This window comes from Aptenodytes patagonicus, chromosome 12, assembly GCF_965638725.1.
Source record: "Aptenodytes patagonicus chromosome 12, bAptPat1.pri.cur, whole genome shotgun sequence".
Lineage (NCBI taxonomy): Eukaryota > Metazoa > Chordata > Aves > Sphenisciformes > Spheniscidae > Aptenodytes > Aptenodytes patagonicus.
The window spans coordinates 7,172,294-7,188,105 of record NC_134960.1 but is presented as its reverse complement, the minus strand read 5'-3'; the positions used below and the strand labels follow the sequence as shown (position 1 = coordinate 7,188,105).

At 64.6% G+C, this 15,812-nt stretch overlaps 1 protein-coding gene across 1 annotated transcript; it reads right to left on the bottom strand.

Annotated features, from left to right (window-relative positions):
• Positions 1 to 726: 726 nt before the first annotated feature.
• SYNPO (synaptopodin) lies at positions 727 to 14,938 on the bottom strand. Its single transcript, XM_076350424.1, has 5 exons — positions 14,746 to 14,938; positions 13,941 to 13,974; positions 11,880 to 11,935; positions 3,685 to 5,582; positions 727 to 2,363 (listed from the first exon to the last, which is right to left on the bottom strand). Exons 1-5 carry the CDS (start codon positions 14,936 to 14,938, stop codon positions 1,584 to 1,586), a joined length of 2,961 nt encoding a protein of 986 aa, XP_076206539.1. The 3' UTR covers positions 727 to 1,583.
• Positions 14,939 to 15,812: the final 874 nt, after the last annotated feature.

Genomic DNA, 15,812 nt, shown 5'->3' with positions numbered 1-15,812 from the left:
CGGATCAGAGCCAGGCAGGCCAGGCCGGGTGGGATTATGGCAGTTTATTTCTGAGCTGGGTATACAACTGTGTGACGAAGGCGGGTTGTGGTGGCTGGTGGAGCGGGGGGAAGAGGGGGGGGCTGTGTCCTGGGAAGGGCAGGCTGCAGGGTGGGGGGACCCCGGGGGACAGGGATGGGCTGGCTCCGACAGCGTGTCCCGGGGAAAGGGAAGGGGTGACAGGGGCTCTCTGAACGGGGAACGTGCCAGAACCCCGACAGCCCAAAGGCATCCTCCTTTCTCGGTGCTGGTCCTACCAGCACCAAGGCCGCATCCCCTGGGCGGGCGGCTGCGGTCACCGCCGTAGCATCTCCTGACACCCCAGCCAGCTCCTGCTCACCCCTGGGTGGGGACAAGTGCTTTGGGGACCCATCGCCCTCCCGGCCACCCACTGCTCTCCCCAGGCTCTGCCACATAACTGTGTCCACCCTGACGCCCTCCTCTCCCTATCACCCCCCGGCCCCGAGCCTCCCTCTGACACTGCTGCCCTTGGGAGACCTCTGCCCCACCCCCAGCCCCTTGCAGGGCTCCTCCTGGGGACACCGGCTCGTCCCCGAGACACTCTCAGCATCACCTCCTGCACTGACATCCTCCAAACCCTCTGCAACCTGTACCGCTTCCTTTGCCCTCCCCCCCCCCCAGCCCCCTCCCCAGCCCCCCAACTCCTCTCACCCGCCCTGGCTGCCACAGAGCCCGCTGGTCCCCCTGCGTCCCTCCATCCCGCAGGGTTGTGGACAGGGATGGGATGAGCCCGGGGATGGGGACAGTGACAGGGTACAGGATGGGGCTGTCCCTCTTTGCCTGGGCAGGGCAGGAGGGCACCTGTAAATGGTCCCCTTGACGTGGCAATAAATAACTTTGGCTCTCTTTTTGGTCACCGGGGAAGGATTTGGGGGAATTTCTTTGAGAAGGGGTCAAAAGTAAGAAAAGACGCCAATGAAGAACTGGGGGGCTGGCGGCTGGAGTAAAAAAATTAACTTTTCCTCTCCCAAATCTGGTTTCAATTGAAACCAGCCAGATCTGGAGGGTGGGAGAGGGTGCCCTGGCCACGGCACCTGCTCGGCACTGCCGGGTACGCCATGACCCCACAGGCAGCGGCACCGGCCATGCCAGCAGGGAAAGCAGAGCTGCAGGGTGCCAGGGTCCGTAACACCCCAGCGCTGGGGACGGGGGGCTTGCAGGGGACCACTGAGCCCGTCCCCATCCCTGCTGCGTGGTGCAGGGCTGTGGAGGGAGGGGGCTGTGCTGGGGGCTGGCTCCCCCCTGCTGCCTGCTCTGCCTGCTCTGCCTGCTGACCACGCAGTCCTGCCCTGAAAGGTTAGGGTGGTAAAAATAGAGTGGGGCCGTGCGATGGCAGGCAGGCGGGAGGCACCTGACCCCGCCGGCACGCCGAGGGGCTGCGGCAGCTCCGCTGGGGAGTGGGGACGCCGGTTTTTGGGGACCTCAGCCCTGAGGGTGGGGTGTTCCCGTTGCAGGGGTCAGTGGGTGGCATCGCCCAGGCTGGCGGGACTGGGGAGAGGGTGGCCTGGCCGGGACTGGCTCATCTAGGAGGTGCAGGGGGCCCCCGAGGGCAGCCCCCCTGGCTTCAGCCGCAGGCTGCCGGTCCAGCCCCGGGGGCAGAGGTTGAAGCTGTGGATGCCCGGGCTCTTGGCCCCCGAGTCTTCGGAGTCAAGGGAGATGTCCGAGTCCGTCGGGGACCGGGAGGTGCAGCGCTTGGCCGGGGACCGCCCGCCCACCACGGGGGATGGCAGGGGGCTCTTGGGGTTGGGAGACAGCCCGGGGACGGGGCAGGAGGACACACCGGCTGGCAGCAGGAGCTGGCGACCCTCTGCCCAGGCGGCTCGGGGCATCCCAGGGGAAGCAGTAAATTGGGGGCCATCCGCCCGGGGCGATCGCAGGGGGCTTTTGTGGGAGGGTGAGGGGCTGCCCAGACTCCCCAGCACGCTGCTGGCAGCCTGCGGTGCTGGGCCTCTGGAGCTCTCCGGCCGCACCGGCCTGGGGGACTGGGGCAGGCTGGGGGGGCCGGCAGGGATGGGGGTGAAGGGCCGGGAGCCCTCCGGCCCCACAGCTTTGGGAGAGGAGCTCTTTCTCCGGGCAGCGTTGATGATGTTCCTGGCGAGCCGCGCTTGCATCTGCCGGCTGGCCCGGGCGTCAGCGTCCTGCCGCAGCGGGGACAGGGACCTCTCGCTCCATGGAGGGGACGTGGGGGGTCCCTCGTCCAGCTCGGGCACTGAGGCCGGGCTGGCCCAGCCGTCCAGGCTGCCCGGGCACCGCGCCAGCCGGGGCGTCCAGGTGGGTGAGGCGGGGAGGGACGGCCGCCTTTCCTGGAGGGGGACAGAGAGCGGGTTAGTGCCAGCACCGTTCGGGGGGATGAAGGGGGCAGAGCAGAGGGACAGGGGCAGGATTGGTGCTGGGGCAAGCTCCGTGCTGGCTCAGCCCTGCACGAACTGGGGATGCATCTTCGTGCATTGCACCCCCTGCGAGGGCTCCCCAAAAATGCATTTGCCTCTGCACCCCCTCACCAGCCAAGGAGGTCGGGGCAGGCTGAGCCTGCAGTTAATCAACCTTGCCCAAAATATGACCCAGGACCTCTCACTACCTGCCGCTTCCTAAAGGCTCCCTCCAGGTGACGCACGGAGAACCCCCTGTGCCGCCCCGGGTGTCCGTCGCCCGGCAGCTGCTCCCCAGCCAGCAGGAAAGAGAAGAGCCAGGTCTGACAGCGCAGAGAGTGTATTCAGAAAGAGGGGAAAAAAAAAGAAAAACGCAGGAAGAAATAAAAGCACAGTCAAAAGGCAACTCGTTACCACGGGGAGAGCGGCGGGAGCAAGGGACAGGCAGAGGCATGGCTGGACCACGAGCATCAGGCTGAGCATCGCTGAGCTGGCCCTGCCCTCGCCTGCCTCCTCTGCCTGGCACATCCCTGGCTCCCGGCCGTGCCAAGCAGCGCTGCCCGTCCCCAGCTCCAGCACCGAGCGTGGGGAGGGACAGGGACCCCGCGGTGTCCCCAGCACCGTGGGGCTCTGCCATTCCCCCAGGGATGTGGCTCTCCTCCGTGGCATGGAAGCAAACAAGGACAGATCCTGAAGGAGCAGCAGAAGAGACAGGAGCAGGCACAGTGAGGCGGAAAGGTGGTGTGTCCCCTCTGCATTTGCTTTGGTAGGAGGCCGATAGGAGCCGGCAGGACAGAGGGGCTGCGGGTGAGCAGGCAGAGCTGGCAGCTGCCGGCTGCGAGAGCTAGAAAGGCAGGAGGCGAGAAAAGGACAGAGCCAGAGGTGCGATGCTCCATACAGTGTCCAGGTGAGAGAAGAAAGTGCTAGCAGTCCTGCGGGACGGGCAGGCTCCCGACGGCTCTTTGGGATCCCACGGGCTCTATGGCCCCGACTCCTGCCGCCTCCCCGGGACCCCTTGGCTCCCATTACACTGGGGGCTCAGCAGCGCCTGTCTCACCCACGGTCCCGGCACTGCAGCCTCCCAGCTACTTCTTTTTTCTATTTCCTTTTCTTTTTCCCCCCTTTTTTGTGGTTGGTTCGGCTTTTGGCACACCCGTGAGCAGTTAGGGAGGATTCGGCTGGCGGAGGGAAGCCTAAAACCCCCGAGTTTTTCTCTCCGCCACCGCTACTTGTAGTAAAAAGAAGGTTTCCACACCTGCGGCTCGATGCCGGCATTCCTGGTGGAGTAGGAGGGCCGGGGTGCCTGGAAGCCCCCCTTCACTCGGGGCGGCAGCAGGCGGCACGGGGAGGCCAGCAGCACCTCGGTCGGGGCTCCGGGACTGGCACGGCTGCCGTGAGTCAGGGGCAGACCCCCAGTGGCACCGGGGAAGGGGCTGGAGGTTGTCTGGCCGGCGCCGGGCACAGCAGGAGCATGCCAAATGGGGGAAGGAGGCAATGGAGAGGTCGGGCAGGAGGTTTGCTGGGGGTAAGGGTAGGCGTCAGGAAGAGAGGGTCTGGGTGGAGGCATCTCCCGGGGTATGGACCTCGCTGGCCCCTTGGATGGGGAGAGGATGAAGAGCGAAGACTGGAGCTGGTAGGGCTGGTGCTTGGAAATCTCTAGCTCCTTCTGGGAGACCTCGTTCTCCATCAGGTTGCTGCCGTACAGAGATGCTGGAGGGGTTTTGGAGGGCCTGGAGGGACTCTTGGAGGGGTGTCTGGAGACCATGGGCGACAGGCAGGCGCTGGCATCGTACTTCCAGGAGGGAGGCAGGGACATGGTGGGCGACGGGGACCGCAGCAGCTTGGGCTGGGAGGGAGCCTCGATGATGAACTTCTCCATCCTGGACTGCCGGCGGGCAAAGAGCTCGGCCCCCTTCCCTCTCGCTTCGCTGAGGTTGTGGCTGGGCTGTGGCTTCGGCTTGGGCTGGATGGTGGGGGACTTGAGGCAGGAGGACCACGCGGGAGCATCATCGGCTGGCGGAAGGTTCTGCCCATCCCTGGCCGCGCTGTTGGGGACAAAGTTGGCGGCTTCAGCCCCGAGGGCGAAGGGCTCGTCCTCAGCACCGGGCTCCCCCTGCTCCTTCTGCTTCTTCCTGCTGTCTGCGCTCTGGACCAGGTCCAGCAGGTCGGGGTTGGGGCCCAGCTTTGGCTTCTCAACGAAGGTGAACATGGACTTTTTGCCAGCTCTCCGGGCGGCCGACTCCTCCAGGATCCCCGTTTTGGGCAGGGGGTTCGGTCTGCTCACCCCGCAGCCCTGGGGGGGACCTGGCAGCATCTTCTGCTCTGGGGGTGGGTACAGGGCCGAGTAGGAGGGGGGTGAGCGGACACGGGTGAGTGGCGGGGGGCTGCTCAGGGTCTCCGCATAGGTGGGTGGTGGGGGCAGCTCGGCAGCGGGGGGTCCCTCTGCGGGCTGGCCGCTGGCAGGGGACGCCTGGGTGCCGAAGGGTCTGGCCGTCCGGTTCTTCACCGGCTTGGGCTTGGCCAGGGTGAGATGGACCTCATAGTACTGCCGGCCCTGCACCCCATTCTGCTGCCGGCCGGCCGGGGATGCTGTCCCCGTGGCCGTCCCCGCTGGTGCACTGGGCACCTCACCGGGCACCTCGCCGTTCTTCCCCTCCTCGGGGCTCTGCGGCAGGGCAAGAGCCACTGTGCTCAGCCCCGCAGGGGCTCCCGCATCCCTGAGCCCCCCCGTCCCGCTCTCCATCCCACCAGCAGCCCGCTGCTGCACGCCGTTGGTGGCGGCCGATGCCATGTTCTCCTTCAGGTATACGCTAAGCGGGACCTGCTGGGCTTCAGCAAGCGGCTCCTGGCATGGGGAGGCGTTCGCCCGCAGCTCCTCTCCCGGGGTGCCGGGCTGGCTGGGCTCTGGCTTCATCCCCTGCCCCTCGCCCTCTTCCATGGCTGCTTGCCGAGGCCGGGGTGCAGGGCTCAGCGGCAGCCCCCCGCCATGCCCAGCCCCGGCGAGCCCGTCAACGCGCTGCTTGCGGCGGTTGAAGAGCAGGACGCCCTTGGAGCTGGGGCCAGGCACCGTGGTGAGCTGCGCTGCAATCCGCCGGCTCCGCGCCTTCGCCTCCTTCAGCTCCTTCTCAGAGAGGCTGGCGCTGCGGGAGAGACCTGGGCAGAGAGGAGAGGAGGGGTTAGGGGGGCTCAGCGGGGACATGGGATCCCAGCCTGCCCCGTCCAGGACCGGCAGCCCTTCCTCCAGGTATCCCTCAGCATCCCAACCCCTTCTCCAGCAGCTGGGGGAAGGCTGGAGGGATGCTCCGGGGCTGGAGTACACGGGGGGGATGTCATAGTGCAGGGGTGATGGGGACCTAGCACGGCCCCTGCCGAGACGCTGAACTGCACCTCTGCACGCCAGGTGGACAGATGGCAAAGCCCAGGGGATGCCCAGGGGCACTCAGGACCTTTCCTCCTGTCCCGCCACAGTGATCATACGGGAAAGGAATTTCTCCAAGGGCTTTGGCAGGTCTCAGGTTGCAGCTCACATGGTTTTGGCCCCTGGCTCGAAGAGGCAGCGGGCAGTGAAGGGGCCAGCGCATGTCCCCCGGCCCCTCACCCCAAATGCCGGCACGCTCAGCTCCGAGCGGGCAGGAAAGCAAATCCAGCATCAGCGGGGACATGCCAGCCCACCATAACCTCATGGCAAGTCCAGTGGCCAGGCCCCATCTGGGGACTGATTTATGGAGCAACACGAGATGGCAGCAGCCGACAGAAGCTGTGCAGATCCCGACCCGCCGGACACAACCACAGCCTGCAGCAAGGCACCAACCTCACGCCTTGGGAGCCTACACAAATGCTAAAAGCGAAGTGCTAAAAGACTGGCGAAAGCCCCGCGGCGAGTGGCCGGAGTGCCGCTGCACTTCTCGTGTGCTGGCCAAAAGGTCAGGGCGCCAGCCCTTCCCAAAGGCCAAAAGGATGTGGAGCTGCCGGGAACGCATTTTCTCGGGGTGAGCAATTTCCTACGAGCGCGCCCTGAAGTGCCTGCGGGAAGGGCAGCGTCCCCAGCCCCGCCAAGGCCACTGCTCGGGGACAGACACCGGTGCGGAGCATCAGCATCACCCCAGCACCCACCAAGGGTGCAGCCCCCTCCCCAAAGGCGCTGCCGGGATGGCTGTGATGGGGTGTCCCTGCTCTGGCCCCGACAGGGAGGCGGGCAGCCAGGGCCACCCACCCCAAGCCCCACTCTGGACGCCGAGAGCACCCGCTCCCCTTCCCTTCCTTTCCCATCCCTTCCTTCATGTGTTTCTCATTTTCTTGCCTTCTGTGCCGCTTGGGAGCCTTCCAGGATATTTTCAGCAGTGGCTCAGCCTACCAGCAAGGGAAGGGATGAATGACTAAGCCAAATCCTTCCAGCGAGCCCACGGTGAAGCAGGAGGGCTGCTGCAAGCTGGGCATCTCCTCTTCCTTACCCTTCATCCCTCCCGCCTCCCTCAGCACCCAGCGAGTCCCTGCCCTGGCCCCAGCACTCCCAAGGCGTGCAGGATGGCCCTGCCTCCCCGGAGGGGCTGGATAGGAGGAGGAGAAAGGTGGATGAAGCCTTCGGGCTGCCCAACAGGAGGGTTTTGGCTGGGCACGGGGGAGAGGAGGCAGAGATGCCAGTGGAAACTCTCCTGGAGACGAGGAGCCCATCCGCAGCAGCAACGTCGGCGGCCAACATCTCCCCCAGTTAGCGCCCGGCATTGTTTAACGCCCCATTTCTATTTGCTTTGGCGGCGGCACAGAGCGGGGCCGCGGTTTCCTCCGGCCGGGCTGGCTGGAGGGTGGCCAGCACCGCGGCTCCCGCTCCACGGGGTCGCCCTCACCGCCTTTATCTCCGAAACGGAGGAGAAATACGGCCAAGGAACCATTGAGAAATAAGCCACAGGCTCCAGATGTCTGCGAAATTCGTGCTCCGAGACGAACATCCCTGCTTCCTCGGAGGCCGAGGCCGCCTAAGAAGCCGAGCTCTCGGTGGAGCCATTTCGCAGCCTCTCGCTCTTGCTACTGCCTTTTAACAGCAACTGAGGGGCCTTGGGGGATCTCCTCCGTGCTGGAGGGATGACTCAGCTCTTGGCCAGCCTGTTCCTGCTTGGACTAGCCACCGGATACACTCCCGCGTAGCCGGGACCAGCGCCTGGAGTTGTCCCCCGGGATTTTGCCCCCAGGTATCCCCATCCCTTGCCACCGCCCCGGACACAGACATCCCTCCGGGCCATGGGGTGCTGCCGGGTGGGAGCCCCCCACCTGAAATCCCCCGCCTGGCATCTGCTCCCATGATCACCTTGCAGCCCCCCATCCCCTACGTGCTTCCAGCGGCCCCTCTGCCCCTGCCCACCTCATACCTGCCATTCCCGGGCTGCTCCACCCGAGCCCACTGGAAATGAATCCCTCAGGATACTCATGGGGATGGGGGGGGGGTAATAATTGCTCTTCACATCCAATTTTTATCGCATGGATGGAGAGCACCGAAGCCTCCGGTAGGCCAGAGAAAATTGCAGAGAACAACCCTGTACACCGCCCTGCTTGCACAGCCGCACACAGCCCAGAGGACGGATGGACGGACAGACGGACCCTGCAGCTCTGCAACCCAGCTCTGCAGGCACCGCTGCAAATGTGGCTCATCATCGCTCAACCCAGGGTGACAGCCCATCCCCAGCTGAAGGGCAGGGACCCCCTCCCTCCCTCCTCCCCTCCAGTCTGAGCCGTAGGATGAGGTTATTTGACCGGGTGCGAGAGCCTTTAGCCATCTGCCGTGGTGGCCAGAGGGACCCCCATCACCCGGGTGGGTCCTGCACCCCTTGCTCCCCTCCCGGCCGCAGGGAACATCCCTTCATCCTTCCCCGTCCATCCCCTGCCAGCTGGGGAGCCTCGGGCAGGATCTGGCTGGGTGCTTCCCCCCGGCCCCAGGCAGGCGGGGGGGAGCTCAATGTGCTGAAAATGTCCAGGTGCTGGGGAGGAGGAGGAGGGGTGCAGGGCTGAAGGCAGCCCGAGCAGCGCGGGGAGGAGGTGAAAGCAAAACTATGCGCAGCCGAGGGCGCCCAGGGCTCGCACGGCACTGGAAACCGGCTTCCGCCCATTAACGGGAGTCCAGTCCAAAATCCGAAGGGTGACAGGCTCTTCTCGCGCTCTTCCACTCTTCCTTCCTTCCTTCCTTCCCACGCCACGCACTGGCTCGCCACCACGCTGCCCTTCGGGAAGGAAACGTCTCCCCTCTCCAAAAGTTCCAGCTTCTTCCAAGAACAATGACTCCAGCCCTGCCAGCCCTCCCCGCTGCCACGTCCCCGTGTTGGGGGGGTCCCCTGGCAGCCCCCAGCCCTGCGGTCCCGGGATGCCGGGGAAGGAGATGCTCCCTGTGCCCCACAGGATCGCTGGACTCCCGGCGCACGCGAGCAGCCGGCCAACAGCCCCCAAGTGCTATTTCGGTGAAATGCACTTCAGCTCCAGCCAGAGGAGCCTATAGATCTCTATCTATATATTTATATAGGCACTTGCTCCGTAGGTTTCCCGTTGCTCCAGGGGTTACTTCCAGCAACGTCCCCCAAGTGCAGGGCTTAACAGCTTCTTACCGAGCTGTCAGTCATTCTTCCCGCAGCACGTACTGTGCTCTCTCCTCCAGAGCGAGGATGACAAGGGTGATGAAAGGCATTTTTGTTGCTATCCCCTCCTGGCCAGATGGGAAAGAAAAAATTTCCTTCCAGCTCAGCTTTCCATGCAAAGGATGGGTCCCCCCGCACAGCGCTACTGCAGAGCATCTGAAGTCCAGCCAGCAAAGGCTGGAGTCACCATCTGACCCCAAATGATGGTGAAGGATGTATCAGACCCTGCTTGTGGCCTGCCCTGCCCTGCCACCGGCTCCAAAAGCTGGAAGGAGATGAGGATTTGGCCCCAAATTGCAGGGAGGCGAGATACCCCAGGGCTCTCTGAGCCAACAGATTCAGTGGAAGTCGCTGGTCTTGATGTGGCCGGGATGTCACATGAAGAAAACCAGCGACTTGGAAGCTGCCACCTTGCAGGTCTGGGTGGCTGCGAGCACCGGGCGTGCCGGTGAGAAGTCCTTGTACGGAGAAGCCAAGCGGTATCAGAGTCCCAGTGGGGCCGGTGGGATGCAACAGGCCATGTGAAATCTTGGACTCAAGGCCGGCAGGTGACTCCAAAATCTCTCCCGAGCCTGCTCCTGGTTTGGATGCTTGGCCATCCCAACGCTGCAGCCCACCGTGGCCAGCTCGCAGGAGGATGCTCAGCATGTCCCACCAGACCACCCACCGGCCCCAGGGCTCTCCAGGGCCAGGCAGAGCACGGACCAGAAACCCCAAATCCACCTTTGCACAGCGCAGCAGCCGCCATCCATAGCCAGCAGGCGCTCTTCCCCCTCTCCGAACACTTCTTGGGCTGCTGTGGGTCAACCCAAATGGTGCCTTTTGCTGGCAAAATCCCACCGGCAAAACCAAATATTAAACCGAGACAAACCCCATCTCCAGAGGGACACACGACAACACCGTACCACCTCCCTGCCACGAACCCGACGCACATCTACAGCCGGGCGGTGCTGGGGAGGGGGAATCCAGTGTTTTCACCCAAACATTGAGGGCTTTGGACACCGAGGTAATGTAAGCAGGTTTTTTGGCAGAGAAGCCAACTGGCCTTTTGCCCCAACTACAGCTGTGCAGGATTTTTTACAATGCACACTAACTCACACACATTTAAGTCTGCGCTTCCCTCCAGCTCCCAGAGTTATCCCAAATAATCTGCCGCTACGAAAAAATGGAGGGTAGCACAGGCAGGCAGTCGAGCTAGCTAGAAACAGATATGATTCAAACAGGGATAAAAATATGACAATTTTCTGCCTCGTTCCCAGCTTCCAACCCTCCTATACCCCAGATATAAAACCTCCATGAAGTTTTTAACCATGCTGGCCCTGCAGACCCGAAAAGCCCCGGCTCAAGCGGTGGGTGCTGTGGTGGGAGCAACCTCGCCTGCCTGGCAGGGCACACCGTGCTGGGCCTCCCCTCTCGGATGCCTTTGCCAGTGACAAAATCTGGCACAGTGAGAAAATTCGATGCGCTTGCAAGTTTTCCCTGCGCTCTGTTCACAAGGGCTTTGCTGGATTTGGAGCTGTTTGCCTCCCAACGCTCCTCCCGGCTCGCAACCGTGCCCCAGCCTTGCCTGGCGCTCAGCATCCAAATCCTGCGGAAAATGGCCCGGCAGTCTCCAAGCACCAAGCCCTGGGGCGCCCATCTGCCACCCGGGGGGAGGAGGAAAAGGGGCAGGGGGGATTTTGCTCATTAATTAGGGACTGGCTGCCCCTGCCCCAGCCCGGCTTTCCCGGGGCACGCCAAGACGAGGGGATGCAGTGAGCAGCCCCAGCTCCTGCGTGCATCCACGCCGGGGAAGAAGAGGCTGCTGCTACCGCAAAAGTGGAGGCAGCGCCTTCCCCCAGTCAGGCAAAATTAAGCTTTTAGCTTTGCAAAAGGAGGCTGGAGCTGGGCAGACCTCCTCCGAGCTGCACTGACATCCATCCGCCTGGCATGCAGCAGAGCCAGCCCATCCCATGGCCGGGTACCACGGGGACCCCATCCCGCCTGGCAGGTGAGTCCCAGCCCCCCTACGCCCGCCAGTGCTCGGACTCGTCAGGACACATCCCAGGCTGCTGGGGCCCCGGTGACAGCCCTGCCAGGCTGGTGCCATGAGCCGGAGGCGCTGGCCTGGCGAGAGAAGGTCACCTGGCTCGGCTCGGCCCTGTTGGATGGACAGAGCGGGGAGGGGAGAGGGATGAAACGGGGCCTTTGCCTGTCCCTTGCACAACCCGTAAGGGATCCATCCCGCCGGCTGCCAAGCCGGAGGGACAGACCTCGTGTCTCCAGCACGGGGTGGCACGGCCAGGGGAGGGGACACGTCCCGGCCGGGGAGGGACAGGGGACATTGCCATTCTGCAGAGCTGGGAGGTGCGACCCTGCCGAACCCCGGGGGGGCCCCCACGTCCCCCCGCTGTGCCTCCCACGCCCCGTGCCGGAGCCTCGGGTGTGGGCAGAGGGAACCGACACCCGCCCGGCTAATTTACCGAGAGAGAAACCCCGCTTAGCCCCCGTCTCCCCCCCGGACCGCCTGCGGCTCCACTCGCCTGGCCTTCGCCCACCATCAGCACCCCACGGGGGGTTCTCGGCGTGCACCCCCGGACCCCCATGCACCCCCGCACCCCCCCTCCCCCCCCCCGTGCACTGCCAGCCCCCAGCACCCCTGGACATCCCCAGATCCCAGCACCTCCCTTGCAACCCCGGTCACCTCCCTCTGCGCTCCCACCCATCCCCCTCGCTTCTGCACTGGCACCCCCCGACCCCCCGGACCCTGCCCCGGCCCCCCCGGCCGGCTGCCCCCCCCGGCACCCGCAGCCCCGCCCGGGGGCAGCCGCCGCCTCCCCAGCCCCGGCCCTACCCGCGGTGCCGGTGCCGGTGCCGGTGCCGGTGCCGCCGCCGCCCCTCGCAGCCCGACTGCACCGGGGAGGAGGCGGCGGGCAGGAAAGTTGCGGCAGCTCCGCCCTCGGAGCGGGCCCGGGGGGGGCGGCGGGCGGGGGCCGGGGCCGGGGGGTGGCGGGTCCCGCCGGCCCTGCCCCTGCCCCTGCCCCTGCCCCTGCCCGCGCTGCCCGACCGACCGACCGGACGGGACGGGACGGGTCCCGTCCCCCTCCCCGGCGGCACCGGCAGCCGCCCCGCCGCCCCGGCTGCCCCCGGCGGCCCTGCCCTGCCGCTTCCCGTCCCGGCTGGGTCTGCCCTGAGCCCGCTGCCGGGGTGAGAGCAGCCGGGGCATCCCCTTACCCAGCCCGGGGCATCCCCCCTTACCCAGCTCTGCGCATCCCTGTACCCCCGCCCTGAGCATCCCCCCTACCTCACCCCTCACCCCTCACCCCCTTTCCCTCCTCCCAGCACTGCTGGGGACCTGCAGCACCTCACCTGGTGGGGAAGCAGGGCCTCCCCTTGCTGCCGGTTCCCCCCCTGCCTAAAGAGTTGGGGCACTTGGAGCTGGGCAAAAATCCAGCACTGGCGTCACCGCCCTGGGGACCCCCTGGGAAGAGCACCGACAGCCCTCTGCCAGGGGTGGTCTGCTCCCAGTGACAGGGGGACTACAGCCCTGGGCGAGATGATTCCCAGGGAGCCAGCATCACCGCCCACCTCCACCACCCCGCTCCCGCTGGGGCTGCAGAGCTCCCGGGCACGGCTGCGGGTGGGACCAGCCTCACCCCCTTCCCGTGCCTGTCCACACCGCAGGATGAGCTTTTGGTCTTATTTCTTGCCTTTCTAATTTCCTTTCTTCCTACCCCTCTCTGCTTTTTTGTGCTTTTCTGGTTTTTGAGAGAGACTGGTGCTGGCTCAGCAGCCCCCAGGGAGCAAAACCTTCTGTTTATTTGCACACCAGACAGAGAAACCAGTCCTGCCTCCTGCCATCTCCCAGCCGCTGCCTCTACCCGGGGCTCCTGTGCTCCCCAACCTGCCCCGAGAGGTGCCAACCAGATTGGGCCGCTGTGCCGGATATTTGCAAGCAGCCAGCCTGGCCTCGGGCTGCTGGACGGGGACCAAAGGGGCACCCGCGACCTGCCTGGGTGGGTCTGCACCGCTCAGGGCGGCACCTGCTTGGCTCCCAGCTCACGGGACCACCACTGCACGATTTTGGGTGCAGATGGATGCACCCCTTTCTCTTGCAGGAGCTGCACGGGTGTGTGTATTTTACCCCCAGCCAGCTAAGGAGAAGAGGAGCAAATTCCCCGACACCTCCCAGGGATGCGCCTGCAAACACCCTGCCGCAGAGGCAGCTCCGTTGCCACCAGTGCAGGGACCTGCCCTTCCCTCCCTCCTCTGCCGCCATCCCTGCTCTGAACCAAACCTCTCCTTCGCAGACCTGCAGGTTTTTTACAAGGTCCCGGTGCTCAGGACCCTCAGTGACATCCTGCCCGGAGGCTCTGGAAAGTCTGACGGGTCCCACAGGCAGCGGCTGGTGGTGATCTCACTTGGAGGGGGAGGAAACGGGACCGACAAACTCTTTCCAACAAACCTGCTGAGTTACTTTAAAATTCCAGGCTGGCAGCAAAAGTGCTGGATGGCGGTGCGGGTTAGGAAAATGCTGAGCCTGGACAGAGTCAGGCCTGACCTTTCCCTGCCACAGATCTGCCATCCCAGAGCAGAGTGAGAAACGGGAAGACTATTTGGGTCCGTCTGGTTTGTGCCCTGAAACACGACGCCCGTACGGCCGGGGGAGCTGCTGGGGCAGCAGCGAGCCAAAGGGCTTGGCTGAGCTTCCCAGCCCTTGTTCCATCCAGGGAGCTGCTGGTTTTGAGGACGTCTGACACCCCAAAAAGGCAGGGGACAGATTCTGGACACCAGGTTCATGTCGAGCATCCCCAGCCGGTCCCGTCCCTCCCCATCCCGGGGGCTGCTTTGGGAAAACCGGGCTCAGCAGAGCAGCAGCATCCGATAACGCCATCCCATGGGGACAGTGACACACCTGCCCTGGCGCCGCGTGGCAGCTGAGATAACAGCTGGGCAGGAGCAAAATAGAAAGAAGGGTGGAAGTGGGGTTTAAAAATGGGTCTGATGCCTGTAAGAGGCTGGGTCTAATCCTGTGGGAGCATCTCCCCCGGGTGGGGAGGTCCGGGTGTGGGAGTGGCTGTGGTAACCCTAGATATGCGCCTGTATTTGTGTCACTGTGGCCGAAGGGACAGTCACAGAGAGGAATGGCTGTGAAACAGGGCTGTGAAGCGAGGCGATGGCAGAGAGCATTGTAGGAACCAACCAGCCTGAAATAAAGCGCTTAATTTTTAAACCAGGGGCTGAAAGAGAGATGGCCCCAAGCCACGTAATGAATGCTTGGCCATCCCCACCCCGACCGACCAGGGAGAGGTGTCCCTGTCCCAGGCAGCGCCCCAGGAGCTGGTCCTGATCACCCCCCTTTTGGCAGGGTCCCGTCAAGCCCCAAGGCCGGGGTGAGGGCCAGGAAGCCCACCCCGCTTGTGCCGCACTCGGGGTTCAGTTGAGCTCTCGGAGACCGCAGGAACCCACCCGCTGCCTTCCCACCCCCCTCCCGAGAAAAGCCTCGGATTCCTCCTTATTTTTAAGGCCAGAGAGATCATCTCAAGCTAAAAAAGTCCCAGCGGCTCGCTGGGAGCCTGGGACCTCTAACCCAGCGGAGGTCCTGCCCTGGGAAGAGCCAAGCATTCCCAGCGCTGTGCTGGGCAGCGGCAGCCCCGGCCCCAGGAGCACAGCAGCGCTTTTCGGGGGGCGGGATGGTGGCCAAAGGGGGTTTCTCTTACCTGCTTTCTTCGTCTCGTTGGCGGGGTTGATGAGGACCCGTTGGATCTTCACCACTTTCCACTCCTGGCTGGGGTTGGCCGCAGGGCTGGCTGCTGTGGGAGGCAGCTCTGGGGCAGAGCTGGAGCATTTTGGGGGGGCTGTGGGCTCAGCCACCGAAGCCAAGCTGCCACCATCCAATGCAGGACGTGGCATGTCCCCGTTGAGCCCCCTGGGCTCCTGCCGGCAGCTTCCGCTTGCCTTCCCTCCCAGTGGCCCCGTCCATCCCTCCTGCTCGACCAGCTCGGAGGCAGGAGCATCCCGGAGCTGACGGCACCTCTGCCCCCCTCTACTCCCCCTCTCCTGCCAACAGCCAGTGTCCCCCTCGGCCGTCCCGCAGACACACGGGTTTTGCACGGCCTCGCTGGGTGTGGGGCAGCCGGGCTGGGTTTGCAGGCAGGGCTGCCGGAGCGTTGCCTTCAGCATCTTCGCCGCTTTCCTTCGCTGGCACTCTACAGCCTTTCAAACCCGCTCAGCATGGCCAGGGGGCTGGCTCCTCCCCGGCAGCGTCCCGTGGAGCATGGGCAGTGTCCGAGAGGGAAGATGGCCACGTGCCGGGCACGAGCCCAGCTTTACTCCTCTTGCAGGCAGGAGGACCAGGCACGGTGCCACGGGAGTGGGCAGCTTTCGGAGACCCAGCTGCAGGGATTTGCCTGGAGGACACAGATCACCAAGGAGGGTTTTGCAGGAATTTCTCTTGTCCAGGCGGGCAGAGGAGCAGTGTCTAAAGACCTGTGCAAAGGGAAGGGGGAGTGTTGAAGATGCTTGTGTATACATTGATTTCCTTTGGCCGCAGCCAGCAGAGCAGTTCCCAGCAGCCCCAGCCTGGGCTCCAGCCCCAGCACCGCTCCCCACGAGGAAGGGGCCCCTGAGATGCAAACACTCCTCACCAGCTCGTTTAGAAATGCCCCCCACCTCAGCAGCTCCCCCAATGCCACCCTCACCACCCCAGCACCCTTGCCCATCCGTCCTCACCCTGGGGGCAGCGCCCAGGGCCGGAGCACAGTGCCCGGCTCCTTTGCTTTAGCAG

Bases quoted from the DNA above. Each gene is read 5' to 3' on its own strand.
- SYNPO (XM_076350424.1), bottom strand. From the start codon at position 14,938: ATGCCACGTCCTGCATTGGATGGTGGCAGCTTGGCTTCGGTGGCTGAG. The intron at 13,975-14,745 runs GTAAGAGAAACC...GCTCCTGCCCAG, and splicing joins CAACGAGACGAAGAAAGCAG to CTGTTATCTCAGCTGCCACG. The intron at 11,936-13,940 runs GTGTGTCACTGT...TCCCCGGTGCAG, and splicing joins GCCACGCGGCGCCAGGGCAG to TCGGGCTGCGAGGGGCGGCG.